General features: G+C 41.6%; 1 protein-coding gene across 1 annotated transcript in view; it reads right to left on the reverse strand.

Moving 5' to 3' along the window:
• si:ch211-236l14.4 (SITS-binding protein) overlaps positions 1 to 27,598 on the reverse strand; it is a 137,929-nt gene that overhangs the window by 46,130 nt on the left and 64,201 nt on the right. The window contains exon 3 of the mRNA XM_061917738.1: positions 20,468 to 20,675. Coding sequence (XP_061773722.1) covers positions 20,468 to 20,675 — 208 coding nt within the window. The remainder of the gene's footprint in view (positions 1 to 20,467; positions 20,676 to 27,598) is intronic.

A 27,598-nucleotide genomic window follows, 5' to 3' on the forward strand; every position in this document is an offset into this window, starting at 1 on the left:
GACCAAACTATATTTCTAACAAAGACAAATCATTATTTCTTCTAGATTTTCCAGAACAAACATTTTTAAAGAAATTCAAAAGACTGTGAAATAAGATTCACATTTGATTCCACAGATTTTGTCGGGCTTGTCCCTGACAGTTTTGGTCTATGTCTTAGTTTTTCCTCTGCATTTGTCTTTAGTTCCTGTCAGCACTCTTATTTTGGTTCTGTTTCCTTTTTGTCTCCCTGAGTGCTGTGTAAGCCTCAGCTGTGGCTGATCGGCACCTGGCCACACCTGGGATCAATCAGCCAGCCACTATTTAAGACCTGTTTTCTCCTCCAGTCAGGGCTGGATTATTGTCGTGTCCATGTCATTTTCTACTTGTCATTCCTACTGGTCGTGTGATTGCAGCGTAGCGGCAAGCTATATTTGGTAGATGTTTGTAGCTTACTGTTTTTTGTTCCCTGCTTCCGATTTGTTTGTTCATAGCCCTTAGTTTGTTATATCCGCACATGTGCGTACCTTTTGTTTGTACCCTTTGTTTGTTCTAGTTGTAGTATTTTAAATTAAACTATGTTTTCCTGCAAAATGCATCCCTCCTTCTCTGCATCTTGGGGTTCGACACAAAATAACTCTGACAGATTTTCTAGATTTGTCAGAATAATTATTTAGAATTTTAATCATAAGTTTGAAGAAATATTTCACAAATATTTTTGGTCGAAAAAACAGAAGCTAAAATGAAGAACTAAATTCAAATGTATTTATTTGTCTTTACAATAAAGAAAATAAATTTACTTGAACATTGATTTAAATTGTCAGGAAAGAAGAGGAAGGAATTTAAAAGGTAAAAAGTTACATGTGTTTAAAAATCCTAAAATAATTTTTAAGGTTGTATTTTTTCTCTAAAATTGTCTTTCTGAAAGTTATAAGAAGCAAAGTAAAAAAAAACAAATGCCACCCACCCATCCATTTTCTACCGCTTATTCCCTTTCGGGGTCGCGGGGGGCGCTGGCGCCTATCTCAGCTACAATCGGGCGGAAGGCAGGGTACACCCTGGACAAGTCGCCACCTCATCGCAGGGCCAACACAGATAGACAGACAACATTCACGCTCACATTCACACACTAGGGACCATTTAGTGTTGCCAATCAACCTATCCCCAGGTGCATGTCTTTGGAAGTGGGAGGAAGCCGGAGTACCCGGAGGGAACCCACGCATTCACGGGGAGAACATGCAAACTCCACACAGAAAGATCCCGAGCCTGGATTTGAACCCAGGACTGCAGGAACTTCGTATTGTGAGGCAGACTGATTGATTGATTGATACTTTTATTAGTAGATTGCACAGTTCAGTACATATCCCGTACAATTGACCACTAAATGGTAACACCCGAATAAGTTTTTCAACTTGTTTAAGTCGGGGTCCACGTTAATCAATTCATGGTACAAATATATACTATCAACATAATACAGTCATCACACAAGTTAATCATCATAGTATATACATTGAATTATTTACAATCCGGGGGTTGGGATGAGGAGCTTTGGTTGATATCAGAACTTCAGTCATCAACAATTGCATCAACAGAGAAATGTGGACATTGAAACAGTGTAGGTCTTACTTAGTAGGATATGTACAGCCAGCAGAGAACATAGTGAGTTCACATAGCATAAGAACAAGTATATACATTAGAAGTACATTTGAGTTGTTTATAATCCGGGGAGATGGGATGTGAATGGAGGAGGGTATTAGTAAAGGGTTGAAGTTGCCTGGAGGTGTTGTTTTAGAGCGGTTTTGAAGGAATATAGAGATGCACTTACTTTTATACCTGTTGGGAGTGCATTCCACATTGATGTGGCATAGAAAGAGAATGAGTTAAGACCTTTGTTAGATCGAAATCTGGGTTTAACGTGGTTTGTGGAGCTCCCCCTGGTGTTGTGGTTATGGCGGTCATTTACGTTAAGGAAGTAGTTTGACATGTACTTCGGGATCAAGGAGGTGTAGCGGATTTTATAGACTAGGCTCAGTGCAAGTTGTTTTACTCTGTCCTCCACCCTGAGCCAGCCCACTTTGGAGAAGTGGGTTGGAGTGAGGTGTGATCTGGGGTGGAGGTCTAAAAGTAACCGGATTAGCTTATTCTGGGATGTTTGGAGGCTAGATTTGAGGGTTTTGGAGGTGCTGGGGTACCAGGAGGTGCAAGCGTAATCGAAGAAGGGTTGAATGAGAGTTCCCGCTAGAATCCTCAAGGTGTTTTTGTTGACCAGAGAGGAGATTCTGTAGAGGAATCTCGTTCTTTGGTTGACCTTTTTGATCACCTTGGTTGCCATTTTATCACAGGAAAGATTAGCCTCTAACCCCTCTGCCAGAATTGAGGACCAAGTCTTTAAAATATTTTCTTGGATTTTCAAACTCTATGTGAGTTTTGTCTCTCTTAGAATTAAAGATGTCGAGCAAAGCGAGACCGGCTTGCTAGTAAATAAATACAATTTAAAAAATAGAGGCAGCTCACTGGTAAGTGCTGCTACTTGAGCTATTTTTAGAACAAGCCAGCGCTACTCATCTGGTCCTTATGGGCTACCTGGTGCCCGCGGGCACTGCGTTGGTGACCCCTGTTCTACTGGTTTTACTTATCAGCTTGAAACCTATCCCAGCTGACTGTGTGGGTGTGAGGCGACAAATGGTAAATGGGTTGTTACCTTTTTTTAAGGAACTCAAAGCGCTTTGACACTATTTCCACATTCACCCACTGATGGAGGGAGCTGCCATTCACGGCGCTAACCAGGACCCATCAGGAGCAAGGGTGAAGTGTCTTGCTCAAGGACACAACGGACGTGACTAGGATGGTAGAAGGTGGGGATTGAACCAGTAACCCTCAGACTGCTGGCATGGCCACTTTCCCAATTTCGCCACACATACGTTAATATATTGTACTGTACAGCAATCTAGTTCTATAATATTTTCTTGTTTAAAACTGAAGTGTATTTCTGATCTTGCCGTCCCCTCCCGGGTCGAGGGACGTGCGGCTATGTAGTTGGATCAAAAGTTGCTATATTACAAGCGAGCGCCATTTAAACAAGTCTGCAGTACCCGCAGGAATCTTAGTCAAAAAATGGAGGATTACCTGCCCTGGAGAAGCCAAACCATCAGTTTATATCTTCCTTCTTTGTCTGTCTGAATGTGCACTAAGTCTAAACATGACCGTAAAAAGGACATGCTTGTGTGTAAGTGTCTGGAAAACAACTACTTTAACTCACAACTTAAAGGTTGGCGTTTGAGCTAGACGGGTAGTCTCTTCTCAAGGATATGGCTATCACTTTTGCATTCCAAAGTCCCAATTAGGGCCTCCTTCCTACGAGAAGTGATCCAATTCCTCTGCGAATATCAAACTAAAGGGGCCTCATCTTATCATGTGCTCAAATTGAAATACGATTTATAGGACCCGTACTGTAGAATAGCAGGTTAGTACAACAATTACGATTCCTAGGTTCTTGGTTGTATAATTGAGAGACTCATCAGTTTATATCTTCCTTCTTTGTCCGTCTGAATGTGCACTAAGTCTAAACGTGACCATAAAAAGGGATGCTCATGTGTAAGTGTCTGGAAAACAACTACTTTAACTCACAACTTAAAGGTTGGCGTTTGAACTAGACGGGTAGTCTCTTCTCAAGGATATGGCTATCACTTTTGCATTCCGAAGTCCCAATTAGGGCCTTATTCCTACGAGAAGTGATCCAATTCCTCTGTGAATATCACACTAAGGGGCCTCATCTTATCATGTGCTCAAATTGAAATACGATTTATAGGACCCGTACTGTAGAATTGCAGGTTAGTACAACAATTAATATTACTAGGTTCTTGGCCGTATAATTGAGAGACTCATCAGTTTATATCTTCCTTCTTTGTCTGTCTGAATGTGCACTAAGTCTAAACATGACCATAAAAAGGGATGCTCATGTGTAAGTGTCTGGAAAACAACTACTTTAACTCACAACTTAAAGGTTGGCGTTTGAACTAGACGGGTAGTCTCTTCTCAAGGATATGGCTATCACTTTTGCATTCCGAAGTCCCAATCAGGGCCTCCTTCCTACGAGAAGTGATCCAATTCCTCTGCGAATATCACACTAAGGGGGCCTCATCTTATCATGTGCTCAAATTGAAATACGATTTATAGGACCCCTACTGTAGAATAGCAGGTTATTACAACAATTAAGATTACTAGGTTCTTGGCCGTATGATTGAGAGACTCATCAGTTTATATCTTCCTTCTTTGTCTGTCTGAATGTGCACTAAGTCTAAACATGACCATAAAAAGGGATGCTCATGTGTAAGTGTCTGGAAAACAACTGCTTTAAGTCACAACTTAAAGGTTGGCGTTTGAACTAGACGGGTAGTCTCTTCTCAAGGATGTGGCTATCACTTTTGCATTACGAAGTCCCAATTAGGGCCTCCTTCCTACGAGAAGTGATCCAATTCCTCTGCGAATATCAAACTAAAGGGGCCTCATCTTATCATGTGCTCAAATTGAAATACGATTTATAGGACCCCTACTGTAGAATAGCAGGTTAGTACAACAATTAAGATTACTAGGTTCTTGGCCGTATAATTGAGGGACTCATCAGTTTATATTTTCCTTCTTTGTCTGTCTGAATGTGCACTAAGTCTAAACATGACCATAAAAAGGGATGCTCGTGTGTAAGTGTCTGGAAAACAACTGCTTTAAGTCACAACTTACAGGTTGGCGTTCGAACTAGATGGGTAGTCTCTTCTCAAGGATATGGCTATCACTTTTGCATTACAAAGTCCCAATTAGGGCCTCCTTCCTACGAGAAGTGATCCAATTCCTCTGAGAATATCAAACTAAAGGGGCCTCATCTTATCATGTGCTCAAATTGAAATACGATTTATAGGACCCCTACTGTAGAATAGCAGGTTAGTACAACAATTACGATTCCTAGGTTCTTGGTTGTATAATTGAGAGACTCATCAGTTTATATCTTCCTTCTTTGTCTGTCTGAATGTGCACTAAGTCTAAACATGACCATAAAAAGGGATGCTCATGTGTAAGTGTCTGGAAAACAACTACTTTAAGTCACAACTTAAAGGTTGGCGTTTGAACTAGACGGGTAGTCTCTTCTCAAGGATGTGGCTATCACTTTTGCATTACGAAGTCCCAATTAGGGCCTCCTTCCTACGAGAAGTGATCCAATTCCTTTGCGAATATCAAACTAAAGGGGCCTCATCTTATCATGTGCTCAAATTGAAATACGATTTATAGGACCCCTACTGTAGAATAGCAGGTTAGTACAACAATTACGATTCCTAGGTTCTTGGCTGTATAATTGAGAGACTCATCAGTTTATATCTTCCTTCTTTGTCCGTCTGAATGTGCACTAAGTCTAAACATGACCATAAAAAGGGATGCTCGTGTGTAAGTGTCTGGAAAACAACTGCTTTAAGTCACAACTTAAAGGTTGGCGTTTGAACTAGACGGGTAGTCTCTTCTCAAGGATATGGCTATCACTTTTGCATTCCGAAGTCCCAATTAGGGCCTCCTTCCTACAAGAAGTGATCCAATTCCTCTGTGAATATCAAACTAAAGGGGCCTCATCTTATCATGTGCTCAAATTGAAATACCATTTATAGGACCCCTACTGTAGAATAGCAGGTTAGTACAACAATTACGATTACTAGGTTCTTGGCCGTATAATTGAGGGACTCATCAGTTTATATCTTCCTTCTTTGTCTGTCTGTATGTGCACTAAGTCTAAACATGACCATAAAAAGGGATGCTCATGTGTAAGTGTCTGGAAAACAACTACTTTAACTCACAACTTAAAGGTTGGCGTTTGAACTAGACGGGTAGTCTCTTCTCAAGGATATGGCTATCACTTTTGCATTCCGAAGTCCCAATTAGGGCCTTATTCCTACGAGAAGTGATCCAATTCCTCTGTGAATATCACACTAAGGGGCCTCATCTTATCATGTGCTCAAATTGAAATACGATTTATAGGACCCCTACTGTAGAATAGCAGGTTATTACAACAATTAAGATTACTAGGTTCTTGGCCGTATGATTGAGAGACTCATCAGTTTATATCTTCCTTCTTTGTCCGTCTGAATGTGCACTAAGTCTAAATGTGACCATAAAACGGGATGCTCATGTGTAAGTGTCTGGAAAACAACTACTTTAACTCACATCTTAAAGGTTGGCGTCTGAACTAGACGGGTAGTCTCTTCTCAAGGATATGGCTATCACTTTTGCATTCCGAAGTCCCAATCAGGGCCTCCTTCCTACGAGAAGTGATCCAATTCCTCTGAGAATATCAAACTAAGGGAGCCTCATCTTATCATGTGCTCAAATTGAAATACGATTTATAGGACCCGTACTGTAGAATTGCAGGTTAGTACAACAATTAAGATTACTAGGTTCTTGGCCGTATAATTGAGAGACTCATCAGTTTATATCTTCCTTCTTTGTCTGTCTGAATGTGCACTAAGTCTAAACATGACCATAAAAAGGGATGCTCATGTGTAAGTGTCTGGAAAACAACTACTTTAACTCACAACTTAAAGGTTGGCGTTTGAACTAGACGGGTAGTCTCTTCTCAAGGATATGGCTATCACTTTTGCATTCCGAAGTCCCAATCAGGGCCTCCTTCCTACGAGAAGTGATCCAATTCCTCTGCGAATATCAAACTAAAGGGGCCTCATCTTATCATGTGCTCAAATTGAAATACGATTTATAGGACCCGTACTGTAGAATTGCAGGTTAGTACAACAATTAACATTACTAGGTTCTTGGCCGTATAATTGAGAGACTCATCAGTTGATATCTTCCTTCTTTGTCTGTCTGAATGTGCACTAAGTCTAAACGTGACCATAAAAAGGGATGCTCATGTGTAAGTGTCTGGAAAACAACTACTTTAAGTCACAACTTAAAGGTTGGCGTTTGAACTAGACGGGTAGTCTCTTCTCAAGGATATGGCTATCACTTTTGCATTCCGAAGTCCCAATTAGGGCCTCCTTCCTACGAGAAGTGATCCAATTCCTCTGCGAATATCAAACTAAAGGGGCCTCATCTTATCATGTGCTCAAATTGAAATACGATTTATAGGACCCCTACTGTAGAATAGCAGGTTAGTACAACAATTAAGATTACTAGGTTCTTGGCCGTATAATTGAGGGACTCATCAGTTTATATTTTCCTTCTTTGTCTGTCTGAATGTGCACTAAGTCTAAACATGACCATAAAAAGGGATGCTCGTGTGTAAGTGTCTGGAAAACAACTGCTTTAAGTCACAACTTACAGGTTGGCGTTCGAACTAGATGGGTAGTCTCTTCTCAAGGATATGGCTATCACTTTTGCATTACAAAGTCCCAATTAGGGCCTCCTTCCTACGAGAAGTGATCCAATTCCTCTGAGAATATCAAACTAAAGGGGCCTCATCTTATCATGTGCTCAAATTGAAATACGATTTATAGGACCCCTACTGTAGAATAGCAGGTTAGTACAACAATTACGATTCCTAGGTTCTTGGTTGTATAATTGAGAGACTCATCAGTTTATATCTTCCTTCTTTGTCTGTCTGAATGTGCACTAAGTCTAAACATGACCATAAAAAGGGATGCTCATGTGTAAGTGTCTGGAAAACAACTACTTTAAGTCACAACTTAAAGGTTGGCGTTTGAACTAGACGGGTAGTCTCTTCTCAAGGATGTGGCTATCACTTTTGCATTCCGAAGTCCCAATCAGGGCCTCCTTCCTACGAGAAGTGATCCAATTCCCCTGCGGATATCACACTAAAGGGGCTTCATCTTATCATGTGCTCAAATTGAAATACGATTTATAGGACCCCTACTGTAGAATAGCAGGTTAGTACAACAATTACGATTACTAGGTTCTTGGCCGTATAATTGAGAGACTCATCAGTTTATATCTTCCTTCTTTGTCTGTCTGAATGTGCACTAAGTCTAAACATGACCATAAAACGGGATGCTCATGTGTAAGTGTCTGGAAAACAACTACTTTAACTCACAACTTAAAGGTTGGCGTTTGAACTAGACGGGTAGTCTCTTCTCAAGGATATGGCTATCACTTTTGCATTCCGAAGTCCCAATCAGGGCCTCCTTCCTACGAGAAGTGATCCAATTCCTCTGCGAATATCACACTAAGGGGGCCTCATCTTATCATGTGCTCAAATTGAAATACGATTTATAGGACCCCTACTGTAGAATAGCAGGTTAGTACAACATTTACGATTACTAGGTTCTTGGCTGTATAATTGAGGGACTCATCAGTTTATATCTTCCTTCTTTGTCTGTCTGAATGTGCACTAAGTCTAAACATGACCATAAAAAGGGATGCTCGTGTGTAAGTGTCTGGAAAACAACTGCTTTAAGTCATAACTTAAAGGTTGGCGTTTGAACTAGACGGGTAGTCTCTTCTCAAGGATGTGGCTATCACTTTTGCATTTCGAAGTCCCAATTAGGGCCTCCTTCCTACGAGAAGTGATCCAATTCCTCTGCGAATATCAAACTAAGGGGGCCTCATCTTATCATGTGCTCAAATTGAAATACCATTTGTAGCACCCCTATTTTTCAGTTTGAGTCAGATAAAGGGTTGGTTCACCTGTCTGAGTCATAACGGCATCCCTGTCTGTTCCTCATATTTCATGGACCAGCAATTAGTCTGATAACTAAGGACTGGACAACAATTAGTCTGATAACTAAGGATTGGACAACAATTAGTCTGATAACTAAGGACTGGACAACAATTAGTCTGATAACTAAGGACTGGACAGCAATTAGTCTGATAACTAAGGACTGGACAGCAATTAGTCTGATAACCAAGGACTGGACAACAATTAGTCTGATAACTAAGAACTGGACAACAATTAGTCTGATAAATAAGGACTGGACAACAATTAGTCTGATAACTAAGGACTGGACAACAATTAGTCTGATAACTAAGGACTGGACAACAATTAGTCTTATAACTAAGGACTGGACAACAATTAGTCTTATAACTAAGGACTGGACAACAATTAGTCTTATAACTAAGGACTGGACAACAATTAGTCTTATAACTAAGGACTGGACAACAATTAGTCTGATAACTAAGGACTGGACAACAATTAGTCTGATAACTAAGGACTGAAAAACATTTAGTCTGATAACTAAGGACTGGACAACAATTAGTCTGATAACTAAGAACTGGACAACAATTAGTCTGATAACTAAGGACTGGACAACAATTAGTCTGATAACTGAGGACTGGACAACAATTAGTCTGATAACTAAGGACTGGACAGGAATTAGTCTGATAGCTAAGGACTGGACAACATTTAGTCTGATAACTAAGGACTGGACAACAATTAGTCTGATAACTAAGGACTGAAAAACATTTAGTCTGATAACTAAGGACTGGACAACAATTAGTCTGATAACTAAGGACTGAAAAACATTTAGTCTGATAACTAAGGACTGGACAACAATTAGTCTGATAACTAAGGACTGGACAACAATTAGTCTGATAACTAAGGACTGGACAACAATTAGTCTGATAACTAAGGACTGGACAACAATTAGTCTGATAACTAAGGACTGAAAAACATTTAGTCTGATAACTAAGGACTGGACAACAATTAGTCTGATAACTAAGGACTGAAAAACATTTAGTCTGATAACTAAGGACTGGACAACAATTAGTCTGATAACTAAGGACTGGACGACAATTAGTCTGATAACTAAGGACTGAAAAACATTTAGTCTGATAACTAAGGACTGGACAACAATTAGTTTGATAACTAAGGACTGGACAGCAATTAGTCTGATAACTAAGGACTGGACAACAATTAGTCTTATAACTAAGGACTGGACAAAAGTTAGTCTGATAACTAAGGACTGGACAGCAATTAGTCTGATAACTAAAGACGGGACAGCAATTAGTCTGATAACTAAGGACTGGACAGCAATTAGTCTGATAACCAAGGACTGGACAACAATTAGTCTGATAACCAAGGACTGGACAACAATTAGTCCGATAAGTAAAGACTGGACAACAATTAGTCTGATAACTAAGGACTGGACAACAATTAATCTGATAACTAAGGACTGGACAACAATTAGTCTGATAACTAAGGACTGGAAAGCAATTAGTCTGATAACTAAGGATTGGAAAACAATTAGTCTGATAACTAAGGACTGGACAGCAATTAGTCTGATAACTAAGGACTGGACAACAATTAGTCTGATAACTAAGGACTGGACAACAATTAGTCTGATAACTAAGGACTGAAAAACATTTAGTCTGATAACTAAGGACTGGACAACAATTAGTCTGATAACTAAGGACTGGGCAGCAATTAGTCTGATAACTAAAGACTGGACAACTATTAGTCTGATAACGAAGGACTGGACAACAATTAGTCTGATAACTAAGGACTGGACAACAATTAGTCTGATAACTAAAGACTGGACAACTATTAGTCTGATAACGAAGGACTGGACAACAATTAGTCTGATAACTAAAGACTGGACAACAATTAGTCTGATAATTAAGGACTGGACAACAATTAGTCTGATAACTAAAGACTGGACAACAATTAGTCTGATAACTAAGGACTGGACAACAATTAGTCTGATAACTAGGGACTGGACAACAGTTAGTCTGATAACTAAGGACTGGACAGAAATTAATCTGATAACTAAGGACTGGACAACAGTTAGTCTGATAACTAAGGACTGGACAGCAATTAGTCTGATAACTAAGGACTGGACAGCAATTAGTCTGATAACTAAGGACTGGACAGTAATTAGACTGATAACCAAGGACTAGACAACTATTAATCTGATAACTAAAGACTGGACAACAATTAGTCTGATAACTAAGGACTGGACAACAATTAGTCTGATAACCAAGGACTGGACAACAATTAATCTGATAACTAAGGACTGGACAACAATTAGTCTGATAACTAAGGACAGGACAACAATTAGTCTGATAACTAAGGACTGAACAACAATTAGTCTGATAACTAAGGACTGGACAACAATTAGTCTGATAACTAAGGACTGGACAGCAATTAGTCTGATAACTAAGGACTGGACAACAATTAGTCTGATAACTAAGGACTGGACAACAATTAGTATGATAACTAAGGACTAGACAGCAATCAGTCTTATAACTAAGGACTGGACAGCAATTAGTATGATAACTAAGGACTGGACAACAATTAGTCTGATAACTAAGGACTGGACAACAATTAGTCTGATAACTAAGGATTGGAAAACAATTAGTCTGATAACTAATGAGATGACAGCAATTAGTCTGATAACTAAGGACTGGACAACAATTAGTCTGATAACTAAGGACTGGACAGCAATTAGTCTGATAACCAAGGACTGGACAGCAATTAGTCTGATAACTAAGGACTGGACAGCAATTAGTCTGATAACTAAGGACTGGACAACAATTAGTATGATAACTAAGGACTGGACAGCAATCAGTCTTATAACTAAGGACTGGACAGCAATTAGTATGATAACTAAGGACTGGACAACAATTAGTCTGATAACTAAGGACTGGACAACAATTAGTCTGATAACTAAGGATTGGAAAACAATTAGTCTGATAACTAATGAGATGACAGCAATTAGTCTGATAACTAAGGACTGGACAACAATTAGTCTGATAACTAAGGACTGGACAGCAATTAGTCTGATAACCAAGGACTGGACAGCAATTAGTCTGATAACCAAGGACTGGACAGCAATTAGTCTGATAACTAAGGACTGGACAGCAATTAGTCTGATAACTAAGGACTGGACAACAATTAGTCTGATAACTAAGGACTGGACAGCAATTAGTCTGATAACCAAGGACTGGACAGCAATTAGTCTGATAACTAAGGACTGGACAAAACAAAAAAACACAATTGTCTCATTTTCAGTTTTAGCGAGTCAGTCTTGGCTGTGGTACAATATGTGGTCTATTAAGTAAGATTCTAGATCGGGGTGTCCAAACTTTTTGACTGGGGCCTTATTTCGAGTTAGTTAGTGTTTTTCCATGATTAATGTTGGGTTCCTGTCCTGCACACTTATTTTAGAATTCCACTTCCTTTTTGAGTGTCCTGCAGTAGCTTTATTTTGTCTCCCGGAGCACCTGTTTTGAGTTTGGTCTCGCCATTTGAATCCAGCTGGTGTGGCGTTTTTTTATCTGTGTGGATGCTGCTGAACGCCGTTCCCTTTTCTGAGGCTTCCAAGTAAGTTTTTTGTCTGCATAGTCCCAGGGTTTTTTTGTGCATTCCCCAATGAGTTAGTGTTTGTTTGGCTTAGTGTTTTTGTCTTTGTTTGTATTAAATATCTTGTACCGGCACGCTGTCTCCTGCTATCTTCTGCATCTTGAATCACAATTTTCGCTTTCATGCGACCCGAGCGTCAGAAGGGGCCCGAATTGGGTTAAAATTTGGCCAAGTAGCTATATATACAGTACAGTTTCTGAATTTACCCCAAGGATCAATAAAGTACTTTCTATTCTATTCTATTCTATTCTACAGGCCAATAGTTTGGACCCACCTTCTCCTCATTCAATGCGTTTTCTTTATTTCCATGACTATTTACATTGTAGATTGTCACTGAAGGCATCAAAACTATGAATGCACACATGTGGAGTTATGTACTTAACAAAAAAAGGTGAAATAACTGAAAACATGTTTTATATTCTACTTTCTTCAAAATATCCCCCATTTGCTCTAAATACTGCTTTGCACACTCTTGGCATTCTCTCTATGAGCTTCAAGAGGTAGTCACCTGAAATGGTTTACACTTCGCAGGTGTGCTTGAGAAGGAACAAGCGGTAGAAAATGGATGGATGGATATTCGGGTTGTACCGATACCAATATTGTTACCAAAATGTATTTACAAAGTTCGATACTTTTCAAATTAAAGGGCACCACAAAACAATTTCAGTATTGTCTTTATTTGAACCGAAAATCTAATGATAGTTAAACATTTGTTTCTCGTTACGTGCGGGTCGCATCTCTATGCAGGGTGGTTCCTCCAGATGCAAAATGGACAACTACGGACGAAAACGTGACGGTTGGAGATTACTTATTAATCATAAATCATACGCCGTACCAAAAGACAGAAACAAACCAAAGAAAAGCGTGCCGATCGCAAGGCAACAACTTAGCACAGGACTCGAGAACAGGAATACACCAACGTAACAGTTGCATACCGCAAACAAAGAAGCCAGGACGAGTGATCAGAAAGGCAGGCTTAAATAGTGTCTCTTGATTACAAACAGATGAGTGTCCCGAATAACAGAGGCAGGTGAAAATCATAAGTAACCATGGTGACTAAACTCTGGAGGTGCACAAACAGGAACTAAAGAAGTGCAAAACAAACAGAAAACACTAAACATCATCCAGACCACGGATCATGACAGTTTTTTATTGCAATCAAAGAAGAATTTTGCCATTAAATAAGACAGTGAATACAAAAGACAACTTATTTTCCGGCATTAAGCAAACAAAGGCTATTATTTTGGCTGCTGACGTATGCAGTAATATTTTGTGTCATTTCTATTCTTTTGTCAAAATTATGAGGGACAAGCGGTAGAAAATGGATCATTAATCTACTTGTTTATTTACGGGTAAAATCTGGATACTTTAACATGTTTGATCTTTGTTTCTGTTCAAATGTAATAAGCACATATTCTTTTGTTGTTTGATATGTTACATAAGTTTTGAGCAATACTACAAATTTGGGTGTTGATCCGATACCAAGTAGTTAAAGAGTCATACATTGGTCATAATTAAAGTTCTCCTGTTTTTGATTGATTGATTGAGACTTTTTTTATAGTAGATTGCACAGTACAGTACATATTCCGTACAATTGACCACTAAATGGTAACACCTGAATACATTTTTCCACGTTAATCAATTCATGGTAATCAATTCCTGTGTCCAAGGATGTATTTCCTAACTTTATAAACCATAAAAAAGACAGAAGATTTTGTGCCAACAAAAAATATCAACGTAATAATTGTAGTTTCGACTACGCACGGCTGTTGTAGTTGGTATCGTTACAGTCGATATCTGGATTGACCCACCCACGGCATTAATTTACATTCAGGAGCCCCTAGCTTGCGGTTAAAGGCCTACTGAAACCCACTACTACCGACCACGCAGTCTGATAGTTTATATATCAATGATGAAATATTAACATTGCAACACATGCCAATACGGCCTTTTTAGTTTACCAAATTGCAATTTTAAATTTCCCGCGAGTTTCTTGTTGAAAACGTCGCGGAATGATGACGCGTGCGCGTGACGTCACGGACTGTCAGGAAATACGAGCGGCTAAAAGTCGTCTGCTTTAATCGCATAATTACACAGTCTTCTGGACATCTGTGTTGCTGAATCTTTTGCAATTTGTTCTTTTAATGATAGAGACTTCAAAGAACAATGCCGTTGGTGGAAAGCGGTGGATTGCAGCTGTCTTTAGCACCGAGACACAGCCGGTGTGTCTTTGTTTGTTGTGAAGCAGAGCGGTCAAGCGAACATGTTTTCTCTACGTCAACCAGCATGTTTTTGGATGGTAAAATTGTGATATATATCTTACCAGAGACATCAGCTGTCAAAAAAGGCAGCTGTGAGCTTGGCTTCTCTCTGAGACACTGCGTGTTCACCGCAGCCATCCGACCTCAAGGTATGGCTTTACAATCTTTACAATCTCACTAAAACAAAAGGCAGATAAGGGATTTTCCAGAATTATCCTAGTAAATGTGTCTAATTACATCTGAAACGCTCACACTGCTGCCGCCCGGAGCCGTCGCTTTTTTATTTATTTTTATTTTTTTCTAGTCCTTCACTATCAATATCCTAATTCACGAATCTTTGGTCGTGGAACTGTGGACCAGCTCTATACTCTCGACAGAGTTCTTGAGGGTGCATGGGAATTTGCCCAACCAGTCTACATGTGCTTTGTGGACTTGGAGAAGGCATTCGACCGTGTCCCTCGGGAAGTCCTGTGGGGAGTGCTCAGAGAGTATGGGGTACCGGACTGTCTTATTGTGGCGGTCCGCTCCCTGTATGATCGGTGTCAGAGCTTGGCAGTAAGTCGGACTCGTTTCCAGTGAGGGTTGGACTCCGCCAAGGCTGTCCTTTGTCACCGATTCTGTTCATAACTTTTATGGACAGAATTTCTAGGCGCAGTCAAGGCGTTGAGGGGTTCCGGTTTGGTGACCGCAGGATTAGGTCTCTGCTTTTTGCAGACGATGTGGTCCTGATGGCTTCATCTGGCCGGGATCTTCAGCTCTCGCTGGATCGGTTCGCAGCCGAGTGTGAAGCGACCGGAATGAGAATCAGTACCTCCAAGTCCGAGTCCATGGTTCTCGCCCGGAAAAGGGTGGAGTGCCATCTCCGGGTTGGGGAGGAGACACTGCCCCAAGTGGAGGAGTTTAAGTACCTAGGAGTCTTGTTCACGAGTGGGGGAAGAGTGGATCGTGAGATCGACAGGCGGATCGGTGCGGCGTCTTCAGTAATGCGGACGTTGTATCGATCCGTTGTGGTGAAGAAGGAGCTGAGCTGGAAGGCAAAGCTCTCAATTTACCGGTCGATCTACGTTCCCATCCTCACCTATGGTCATGAGCTTTGGGTCATGACCGAAAGGATAAGATCACGGGTACATGCGGCCGAAATGAGTTTCCTCCGCCGTGTGGCGGGGCTCTCCCTTAGAGATAGGGTGAGAAGCTCTGCCATCCGGGAGGAACTCAAAGTAAAGCCGCTGCTGCTCCACATCGGGAGGAGCCAGATGAGGTGGCTCGGGCATCTGGTCAGGATGCCACCCGAACGCCTCCCTAGGGAGGTGTTTAGGGCACGTCCAACCGGTAGGAGGACCCAGGACACGTTGGGAAGACTATGTCTCCCGGCTGGTCTGGGAACGCCTCGGGATCCCCCGGGAAGAGCTGGACGAAGTGGCTAGGGAGAGGGAAGTCTGGGCTTCCCTGCTTAGGCTGCTGCCCCCGCGACCCGACCTCGGATAAGTGGAAGATGATGGATGGATGGATGGACGGATCTTTCATCCTTGCTCAAATTAATGGGGAAATTGTCGCTTTCTCGGTCCGATTTGCTCTTACTGCTGGTGGCTCCCATTAAAAATAATGTGAATATGTGTGGAGCCCTGCAACTCGTGACGTCACTTGCACATACTTCTGGTCAGGCAAGGCTTTTTTATTAGCGACCAAAAGCTGCGAACTTTATCGTTCGATGTTCTCTACTAAATCCTTTCAGCAAAAATATGGCAATATCGCGAAATGATCAAGTATGACACATAGAATGCACCTGCTATCCCCGTTTAAATAAGAAAATCTCATTTCAGTAGGCCTTTAATGGTTAGCTATTGTATCCTCCGACGGTGTGTAGCGAAGAATGTTAAGCTATTCATCGACCCTGCAAAGGGGGATACTTGGAAGAAACATTGTTTATTTGTTTTCATGGCGCCGAGGATTAGTGATTTAAAAGTAGCTAAAGCACTAGCGACTGCAAGAGCAAAGCACCTCGTGTTAATACGTTCAACTTTAACGTTATATTTTAAGCCACAATGCGCACATTGTCTCTTTTCGATCTCCACACCGTTTCTGCTTGAAAGTACTTAGCACCACAGGTGGGGCTGTTTAAACAGCATGATTATCGCACAGGTGTGCAGTAGCCTGGCCAAAATAAAAGGCCACCCTAAAATGTGCAGTTTTGCTTTAAAGCACTATTGGTGGGGAGTGCAACACATGTCCTTCGCATTGAGTTAATCATCAATCAATCAATCAATGTTTACTTATATAGCCCCAAATCACTAGTGTCTCAAAGGGCTGCACAAACCACTACGACATCCTCGGTAGGCCCACATAAGGGCAAGGAAAACTCACACCCAGTGGGACATCGGTGACAATAATGACTATGAGAACCTTGGAGAGGAGGAAAGCAATGGATGTCGAGCGGGTCTAACATGATACTGTGAAAGTTCAATCCATAATGGATCCAACACAGTCGCAAGAGTCCAGTCCAAAGCGGATCCAACACAGCAGCGAGAGTCCCGTTCACAGCGGAGCCAGCAGGAAAACATCCCAAGCGGAGGCGGATCAGCAGCGCAGAGATGTCCCCAGCCGATACACAGGCAAGCAGTACATGGCCACCGGATCGGACCGGACCCCCTCCACAAGGGAGAGTGGGACATAGGAGAAAAAGAAAAGAAACGGCAGATCAACTGGTCGAAAAAGGGAGTCTATTTAAAGGCTAGAGTATACAAATGAGTTTTAAGGTGAGACTTAAATGCTTCTATTGAGGTGGCATCTCAAACTTTTACAGGGAGGGCATTCCAGAGTACTGGAGCCCGAAGGGAAAACGCTCTATAGCCCGCAGACTTTTTTTGGGCTTTGGGAATCACTAATAAGCCGGAGTCCTTCGAACGCAGATTTCTTGCCGGGACATATGGTACAATACAATCGGTAAGATAGGATGGAGCTAGACCGTGTAGTATTTTATACGTAAGTAGTAAAACCTTAAAGTCCCATCTTAAGTGCACAGGAAGCCAGTGCAGGTGAGCCAGTACAGGCGTAACGTGATCAAACTTTCTTGTTCTTGTCAAAAGTCTAGCAGCCGCATTTTGTACCAACTGTAATCTTTTAATGCTAGACATGGGGAGACCCGAAAATAATACGTTACAGTAATCGAGACGAGACGTAACAAACGCAGGGATAATGATCTCAGCGTCTTTAGTGGACAGAATGGAGCGAATTTTAGCGATATTACGGAGATGAAAGAAGGCCGTCTTAGTAACGCTTTTAATGTGTGCCTCAAAGGAGAGAGTTGGGTCGAAGATAACACCCAGATTCTTTACCGTGTCGCCTTGTTTAATTGTTTGGTTGTCAAATGTTAGAGTTGTATCATTAAATCATGTTGTTGATTGTGGCCTGTGGAGTGTTTGTTCCACTCCTCTTCAATGGCTGTGCCAAGATGCTGGATATTGGCAGGAACTGGAACACGCCGATCCACAGCATCCCAAGCGTGCTCAATGGGTGACATGTCCGGTGAGCATGCTGGCCGTGCGAGAACTGGAATGTTTTCAGCTTCCAGGAATTGCGTGCAGAGCCTTGCAACATGGGGCCGTGCATTATCGTGCTGCAATATGAGGTGCTGGTCTTTGGGTGACAGGCACAACAATGGGGCTCAGGATCTCGTCGCCGTATCTCTCAGCAGTCAAAAATGCCATGAATTAAAATGCACTTGCGTTCGTTGTGTCCATACCATAATGGGCACAACATTGACATCAGTAAATCGCTGTCCCACACAACGCCACACACGCTGTCTGCCATCTGACCTGAAAAGTGAAAACTTGGATTCATCTGTGAAGAGAACATCTCTCCAACGTTCCAGATGCCAAATCTTGGTGGGTGAGCCAAGTTTGGGAACTGAGGGAACCAATTTTTGAAGCTTTTCAGATGGAATTCTTTCCCATTCTTGCTTGATGTACAGCTTAAAGTCCTACTGAAATGAGATTTTCTCATTTAAACGGGGATAACAGCTCCATTCCACGTGTCATACTTGATCATTTCGCGATATTGCCATATCGACGATAAAGTTCGCAAGTTTTGGTCGCTAATAAAAAAGCCTTGCCTGTACCGGAAGTACTAGATGATGACATCACTGGTGTGAGGGCTCCTCACATCCTCACATTGTTTATAATGTGAGCCTCCAGCAGCAAGAGCTATTCGGACCGAGAAAACGACAATTTCCCCATTAATTTGAGCGAGGATGAATGATTTGTGGATGATGATATTGATAGTGAAGGTTTTGAAAAAAAATTAAAAAAGGCGACTGCTTTGGGAGCGATTCAAATGATTTTAGACACATTTACTAGGATAATCACCAAAATGATTCCTGAGCGTGGCCACCGCTGCTGCTCACTGCTCTCCTCACCTCCCAGGGGGTGGAACATGGGGATGGGTCAAATGCAGAGGTTAATTTCACCACACCTAGTGTGTGTGTGACTATCCATGGTACTTGAACTTTTTTAACTTAAATCACAAGTTTGTAACCTACAGTTCTGTGTGTTGCCAACAAGGTTAAAATATCAATCCATCTATCCATTACCGCTCGTCCCTTTTTTAGGGTCGTGGGGGGTGCTGGAGCCTATCTCAGCTGCATTTGTCCGGAAGGCGGGGTACATCCTGGATAAGTCACCATTTCATTACAGGGCCAACACAGATACATTAATATGATAATACAATTATTAAACCCTCCATCCATCCATTTACTACCGCTTATTCCCTTTTGGAGTCGCGGGGGGCGCTGGCGCCTATCTCAGCTACAATCGGGCGGAAGGCAGGGTACACCCTGGACAAGTCGCCACCTCATCGCAGGGCCAACACGGATAGACAGACAACATTCACACACTAGGGACAATTTAGTGTTGCCAATCAACCTATCCCCAGGTGCATGTCTTTGGAAGTGGGAGGAAGCCGGAGTACCCGGGTGGAACCCACGCAGTCACGGGGAGGACATGCAAACTCCACACAGAAAGATCCCGAGCCCGGGATCGAACCCAGGACTACTCAGGCCCTTCATATTGTAACGCACATGCACTAACCCCTGTTTCACTGTGCTGCCCCGGTTAAAATAGCAACGTAAACAAATGTGTTTATAGCGGACCAGGTTCCGACAGGAGCACTTTCGTGTTTTTCGGAATTTGCTGCAAAAATGTACAGTGGGGCAAAAAAGTATTTAGTCAGCCAGCGATTGTGCAAGTTCTCCCACTTAAAATGATGACAGAGGTCTGTAATTTTCATCATAGGTACACTTCAACTGTGAGGGACAGAATGTGAAAAAAAAATATCCAGGAATTCACATTTAGGAATTTTAAAGAATTTGTCAATTATGGTGGAAAATAAGTATTTGGTCAAAGCTCTCACTGATGGAAGGAGGTTTTGGCTCAAAATCTCACGATACATGGCCCCATTCATTCTTTCCTTAACACGGATCAATCGTCCTGTCCCCTTAGCAGAAAAACAGCCCCAAAGCATGATGTTTCCACCCCCATGCTTCACAGTAGGTATGGTGTTCTTGGGATGCAACTCAGTATTCTTCTTCCTCCAAACACGAGAAGTTGAGTTTATACCAAAAAGTTCTATTTTGGTTTCCACCATAATTTACAAATAAATTCTTTAAAATTCCTAAAATGTGAATTCCAGGATTTTTTTTTCACATTCTGTCTCTCACAGTTGAAGTGTACCTATGATGAAAATTACAGACCTCTGTCATCATTTTAAGTGGGAGAACTTGCACAATCGCTGGCTGACTAAATACTTTTTTGCCCCACTGTACGTCTCCCAAGTTTTGAACTGAAGTCAGGGGCCGTTATGGCGTCATCCCTAAGCCAGATTCGGCTGCCAGTTGAATGGCCCGGCCTTTTGCCTTACGAAAGCACTTACCACAGAGCACTCATGTTGGGTATCTCCCGATGGAGCGGGGAGAGCTGCTGCACTGCTTCCTGGTGAGCTGCCTTCACATTGTTGGCCACACAAACGGTGTACTGCAGCGGGAGGAGATCCATACTGGGCAGCGACTGCAGGCAGAATTGTTGTCTGCTGTCCATCCCCAGCTGCAGGGGGAGGTCAGGAGACACCAGCAGGGCCACGCCTGCATGAAGGAACAGTTAAGAGTTAAAGGGGAACATTATCACCAGACCTATGTAAGCGTCAATATATACCTTGATGTTGCAGAAAAAAGACCATATGTTTTTTTAACCGATTTCCAAAATCTAAAAGGGTGAATTTGGCGATTGAGACGCCTTTCAATTGTTCGCTGTCGGAGCAATGACCTTTCACCCGTGACGTCACAACAGGAAGCAAGCCGCCATTTCGCAAACACATTACACACACAAGTCAAATTGCTCTCTTATTTTCCGTTTTTTCGACTGTTTTCTGTACCTTGGAGACATTATGCCTAGTCGGTGTGTTGTCGGAGGGTGTAACAACACGAACAGGGACGGATTCAAGTTGACTTACGTGGAGTGTGCTAATCAGACATATCAATGGTCACGGCATGCTAATCGATGCTAACATGCTATTTAGGCTAGCTGTATGTACATATTGCATCATTATGCCTTATTTGTAGCTATATTTGCATCCAGACTTTCCCTCCACCCACATTTAATGCCAAACAAACACGTACCAATCGACAGATTCAAGTTGCGCCAGTTGTCAAAAGATGCGAAAGTCCCTCGTTTGTGCTGTTCTGTCAAAACATCGCTACCGACGATAGCGATGCTACGACAGAGATTTGTGGATATCCTGCGACACTCAAAGCAGATGCATTTCCAACGATAAAGTCAATGAAATCACAAAGGTGAGTTTTTTGGATGTTATTGACTTATGTGCTAACCAGACATATTTGCGCACGGCATGACTGCCAGCTAATCGATGCTAACATGCTATTAATGCAACGGATCATGACAGACCTTCTGCGAATATGTGAGTGTCTCACAATTTTTTTTTTGCTAATCTCATGGGCCACACCAGTTGAATAGCCCAAATGATGAAAAAGGGAGGACCAAAAATAGAACCTTGAGGAACACCACCAGTATAACTAAAGTACAAACGGCTCAAAATAAACCATTCATTCATTCAAGGATAGCTGTATGTACATATTGCATCATTATGCCTCATTTGTAGCTATATTTGCATCCAGACTTTCCCTCCACCCACATTTAATGCCAAACAAACACGTACCAATCGACAGATTCAAGTTGCGCCAGTTGTCAAAACATGCGAAAGTCCCTCGTTTGTGCTGTTCTGTCAAAACATCGCTACCGACGATAGCGATGCTACGACAGAGATTTGTGGATATCCTGCGACACTCAAAGCAGATGCATTTCCAACGATAAACTCAATGAAATCACAAAGGTGAGTTTTTTTTATGTTATTGACTTATGTGCTAATCAGACATATTTGCGCACGGCATGACTGCCAGCTAATTGATGCTAACATGCTATTAAGGCAACGGATAATGACAGACCTTCTGCGAATATGTGAGTGTCTCACAATTTTTTTTTTGCTAATCTCATGGGCCACACCAGTTGAATAGCCCAAATGATGAAAAAGAGAGGACCAAAAATAGAACCTTGAGGAACACCACCAGTATAACTAAAGTACAAACGGCTCAAAATAAACCATTCATTCATTCAAGGCTAGCTGTATGTACATATTGCATCATTATGCCTCATTTGTAGCTATATTTGCATCCAGACTTTCCCTCCACCCACATTTAATGCCAAACAAACACGTACCAATCGACAGATTCAAGTTGCGCCAGTTGTCAAAAGATGCGAAAGTCCCTCGTTTGCTCTGTTCTGTCGAAGCATCGCTACCGACGATAGCGATGCTACGACAGAGATTTGTGGATATCCTGCGACACTCAAAGCAGATGCATTTCCAACGATAAAGTCAATGAAATCACAAAGGTGAGTTTTTTTGATGTTATTGACTTATGTGCTAATCAGACATATTTGCGCACGGTATGACTGCCAGCTAATAGATGCTAACATGCTATTAAGGCAACAGATCATGACAGACCTTCTGCGAATATGAGTGTCTCACAATTTTTTTTTTGCTAATCTCATGGGCCACACCAGTTGAATAGCCCAAATGATGAAAAAGAGAGGACCAAAAATAGAACCTTGAGGAACACCACCAGTATAACTAAAGTACAAACGGCTCAAAATAAACCATTCATTCATTCATTCATTCATTCATTCAAGGCTAGGTGTTTGTACATATTGCATCATTGTGCCTCATTTGTAGCTATATTTGCATCCAGCCTTTCCTTCCACCCACATTTAATGCCAAACAAAAACATACCAATCGACGGATTCAAGTTGCACCAGTTGTCAAATGATGCAATCGTTGGTTTGAAGGCAATCGCCGAATTCGTCCTCGTTGCCGCTGTCCGTCGTGATAAGTCTCAATAGCTTCAGTTTCTTTTTCAATTTCGTTTTCGCTATCTGCCTCCACACCCCAACCGTCCGTGTCAATACATGCGTAATCTGTTGAATCGCTTAAGCCGCTGAAATCCGAGTCTGAATCCGAGCTAATGTCGCTATATCTTTCTGTACTATCCGCCATGTTTGTTTGTATTGGCATCACGCAGTGACGTCACAGGAAAATGGAAGTGTGCATATAGCGATGGTGAAAATCAGGCACTTTGAAGCAGTTTTTCGGGATATTGCGTGAGTGGTAAAATTTTGAAAAAAAACTTCAAAAAATAAAATAAGCCACTGGGAACTGATTTTTATTGGTTTTAACCCTTCTGAAATTGTGATAATGTTCCCTTTTAACATTGTTACGTGACGTCACACAATAACATCAGCAGCATCATTCCAACATATTCTAAAAACTCAGAGTTGACGACGAGCAAGTGGGTGGATGACCTTAATTAATATGTGCTGAGGAAAAGTAAATAGATCAATTGCCAAATCGTCTGATATGAAATGATGCAACCCAGTGTGACGGATGTCACTGGTCAGCCGTGTTAGCTGATATCGTGTGACTCTGGTGGGAGAAAAACACTCCCATAATGAGCAATTGGATAAGTTTAGCTTATGACTTTTTTCCCCTCTTCTGAGGTTTTGGCTACCTTTTGAAAATAAATTAGCAGTCCGTTTTGTTATGATCCGCCGCCCGGATCATATGTTATTTTGGTTTTTGAGTCCTTTTGTGTTCTTTGATTATTTTTGGACTCTTCCTGTTCCGAGTTTTGCACTTCCTGATTTATCTGGTTACCATGGTTTCATATTAGTTCCACCTGCTACTCGATGTCGACGCGCACCTGTTATTCTTGATTACTGCCAGTATTTAAGCCTGCCTTCTACCTCAGTTCATCCTTGATCCGTTGTTTGCGGTAAGCAACTTTCACGTGGGTACCTTCCAATGTGTAGTTCTTGTGCTAAGTTTTACTTTAGCCCCCCTGCTAGTGTAGCTTTAGCTTCCCGTACGTTTCGGCACGCGCTTTTCTTTTGTTCATTTTGTCTGTTTTGTACCAGCGTTATCTTTTTGCATATTAAACCAAGCTCTTACCTGCTATTCCTGTCCGATCTGGTCCATTTGCATCTTGGGGTGGACAACACGCAAAGCACCATGCGCGCTCCTCGTGATACGTTTTCATGTATTATTTTGGGCAGTGCCTGTGGGTTAATTTTTTATTAAATTATTGGTATGCAATAGAATAGAATAGAAAGTACCTTATTGATCCCTGGGGGAAATTCAGCACTACAGTTCGCTCACAATAAACAATAAACACTTAGGTATTTTTTACATGTGAGTAATATAAATACAGTTACTTACTTTAAGATAAAGTTGCCCAATTTTCTTCTCTGAAAACTCGATTTTTGATTACGATTACGATTTTTTTGGTACAACAAAATGACAGAAGACAACTGCAGTGTGCATGGGGGTTACTGCCATCATCATGTTATTTGTAATGACATAGGATAATATGAATGATAAATAAATGTTATTCATATATTTAAAGACACATCTTTGTATCTTCATTATTTGTATAAACATTTCAGCTTTCCCTCGTTACATTATGCCTTTTGCTGTATTTTTCCCTTTAACATGTTTAATTATTTTTATCAAAAAAAAAAAAGTGTTTTATTGTTGAATTGTGTAATTTAAAAAAAAAAGTGTCAAAGAAACAAAATGAAAACCAATGCACTATAGCAACAACATCCAAGAAAAATATACACTTGGACAAGCAGTGGTGATGACATAAAGAACCAAATAGACTATAGTTTCCTACTTACCTATATATATATATACCTATATACCTACTCAGTGGCCTGAACCCCAAGATGCACAATGCCTGCCACCTTCTCTGCATCTTGGGGTTCATCAACAACCCAACCTGACAGAATAATCCAGCACTGACTGGAGGGGAAGGCCGCATTAAAAAGTTTATGGCTGATTGACACCAGGTGTGGCCAGGTGCCAATCAGCCACAGCTGGGGATACACAGCACTCCGGGAGACAAGCAGGAAACGGACAAAATAAGAGCACTGACAGGAAACAAAGACAAACGCAGAGTAAGGACTAAAACATGGCCAAACTGTCAGGGACAAACCTGACACATTTGAGCTCTAGTTATACAGAAGAATGTCAAGTCTCCTGGACAACGAATTTTAATGAACTACTAAACACAATTAAAACACAGAATCGTAAATATTATAATCAGGAAAGATGGTATAAACAGACAGCTATTAGAAGGAAAGATGTATGTAAAGAGAGAAAGACGGCTGCCCAGAGCCACATGGACTACTAACATCAAAGACTGGTCCAAGCTCAGCTTCTGTGAATGCGTCAGAAAGGCACAAAATTGGGAGAAATGGCCATCCACTGTATTCAACCAGCAAGTTGCAGATAAAACATGATAATGATGATGACTCTGTAAACCAAAATCATAACTGCCATCTTCTTCTAAGACATCCAACACAAATTTAGGAACACACATTCAGGTGAGTTGAGTTCCTGAAACGTTTTACTCCACATTACCATTACCAACTGTTCTCAAACAACACCAATGTCATTAGTTTTTGTCAAGATTTAGATACAATATATGCTGTTTTTTAGTATAGAATATGAATCACAATGTAGGGGTGGGCCAAAGAAAAGGCAAACTAAATACATAAACTGGTGTGCAGAGACCACTAGTGGTAGTTGTAGGGCAGGGGTGCCCATTACGTCGATCGCGAGCTACCAGTCGACCGCGGGGGGTGTGTCAGTCGATCTCCAGCCAGGCTTTAAAAAAAAATACACCTAAAAATTAGTGATCATCAATCTTCACCAAGACGTCACTTAAATGACATTCACGGTACCGGAGGGTCTTGAGAGATGACGCTGGCTGCTGCAAGATCATTATTATGAAAATATGACCGAGAGGAAGGCGAGAAACACTTTTTATTTCAACAGACTCTCGCGCCGTACCTTTCGTCAAAACTCTAAAGGCCGACTGCACATTTCCTATCTTCACAATAAAAGTCCTGCTTCATGCTGCCTGCGCTAACTAAATACAGAGTCTCGGAAAACTGGCGTGCACAAGCGATCCCTCAGAAAGCTGGCGTGCACATCACTTGTGCACGCCAGCCTTCCGAGACTCTTATTTTGTTAGCGCAGGCAGCATGAAGCAGGGCTTTTATTGTGAAGATAGGAAATGTGCAGTCGGCCTTTAGAGTTTTGACGGAAGGGACGGCGCGAAAGTCTGTTGAAATAAAAAGTGTTTCTCGCCTTCCTCTCTGTCATTTTTTCATAATAATGAACTGGCAGCAGCCAGCGTCATCTCACAAGACCCTCGGGTGCCGTGAATGTCAATCAAGAAAGCTACGGAATTTGCCGCCAATGTTTTTCTTGTAAAGTGTATGGAAGCTGGATGAATTAGATGCCAAAAACCAACGACTTTCATGTGGTATTGTACAGAAAGGACAACTTTTTTTCTCCTCCATTTGAAAATGTGGGCGTTATCATCATTACTGTCTGATTCCAATCAATGCAAGTCATCAGAATCAGGCAATACACCAACTTATATTCTTGTCTTCGTGAAAGAAAGACATCTATGTGTTACACATGCTTGTATTATCATTAAACATATTTAACTTGTTTACAAAAATGTCTCTTTCATAAATAAATAAATATAAATGATATATATAAATGAGGTAGATCCCCTCGAGTTGGTCAATTGAAAAGTAGCTCGCCTGCAGAAAAAGTGTGGGCACCCCTGTTGTAGGGTGTCCCCAGCTAAATGACAGATAGTAATGGAACCTTACTGGGGTGATTTGTACACTCAGTTACATTAACATTGATATTATACATGTGGGCCCATTGATATAAATGACATTAAATAGCAAATTGGCAACACTAAATTGGCCCTAGTGTGTGAATGTGAGTGTGAATGTTGTCTGTCTATCTGTGTTGGCCCTGCGAGGAGGAAGTGACTTGTCCAGGGTGTACCCCGCTTTCCGCCCGATTGTAGCTGAGATAGGCCCCAGCGCCCCCCGCGATCCCAAAGGGAATAAGGGGTAGAAATGGATGGATGGATGAATGTAGCAGAGCTACTTTTGCCGTGTAGCTTGTAGTGTAGCTTGCTACAGTTCTCTGGGGGTAGTTTCCGCTGTAGCTTAGCTACATTTAATCGAGAGTAACTTGCAACTTAGCTTACTACATTTTCCAAGTAGCTTGCCCATCACTGACTTTACTGTTAGGTTATCCGACCTGCTCTTTGACTGCCATTTTCACCAATCACCCCCATGCATACTTGCCAACCCTCCCGAATTTTCCGGGAGACTCCCGAATTTCAGTGCATCTACCGAAAATCTCCCGGGACAACCAACCATTCTCCCGAATTTCTCCCGATTTCCAGCCGGACAACAAAGCACGCCCCCTCCAGGTCCATGCGGACCTGAGTGACAAAAGCCTTTTGTCACGGCCGCTTTTTCTCCATATAAATAGCGTGCCGGCCCAATCACGTTATTACATCTACGGCTTTTGGAGAGTGCACAACTGCACACACGACAA

Source organism: Nerophis ophidion, linkage group LG12 (assembly GCF_033978795.1).
Source record: "Nerophis ophidion isolate RoL-2023_Sa linkage group LG12, RoL_Noph_v1.0, whole genome shotgun sequence".
Lineage (NCBI taxonomy): Eukaryota > Metazoa > Chordata > Actinopteri > Syngnathiformes > Syngnathidae > Nerophis > Nerophis ophidion.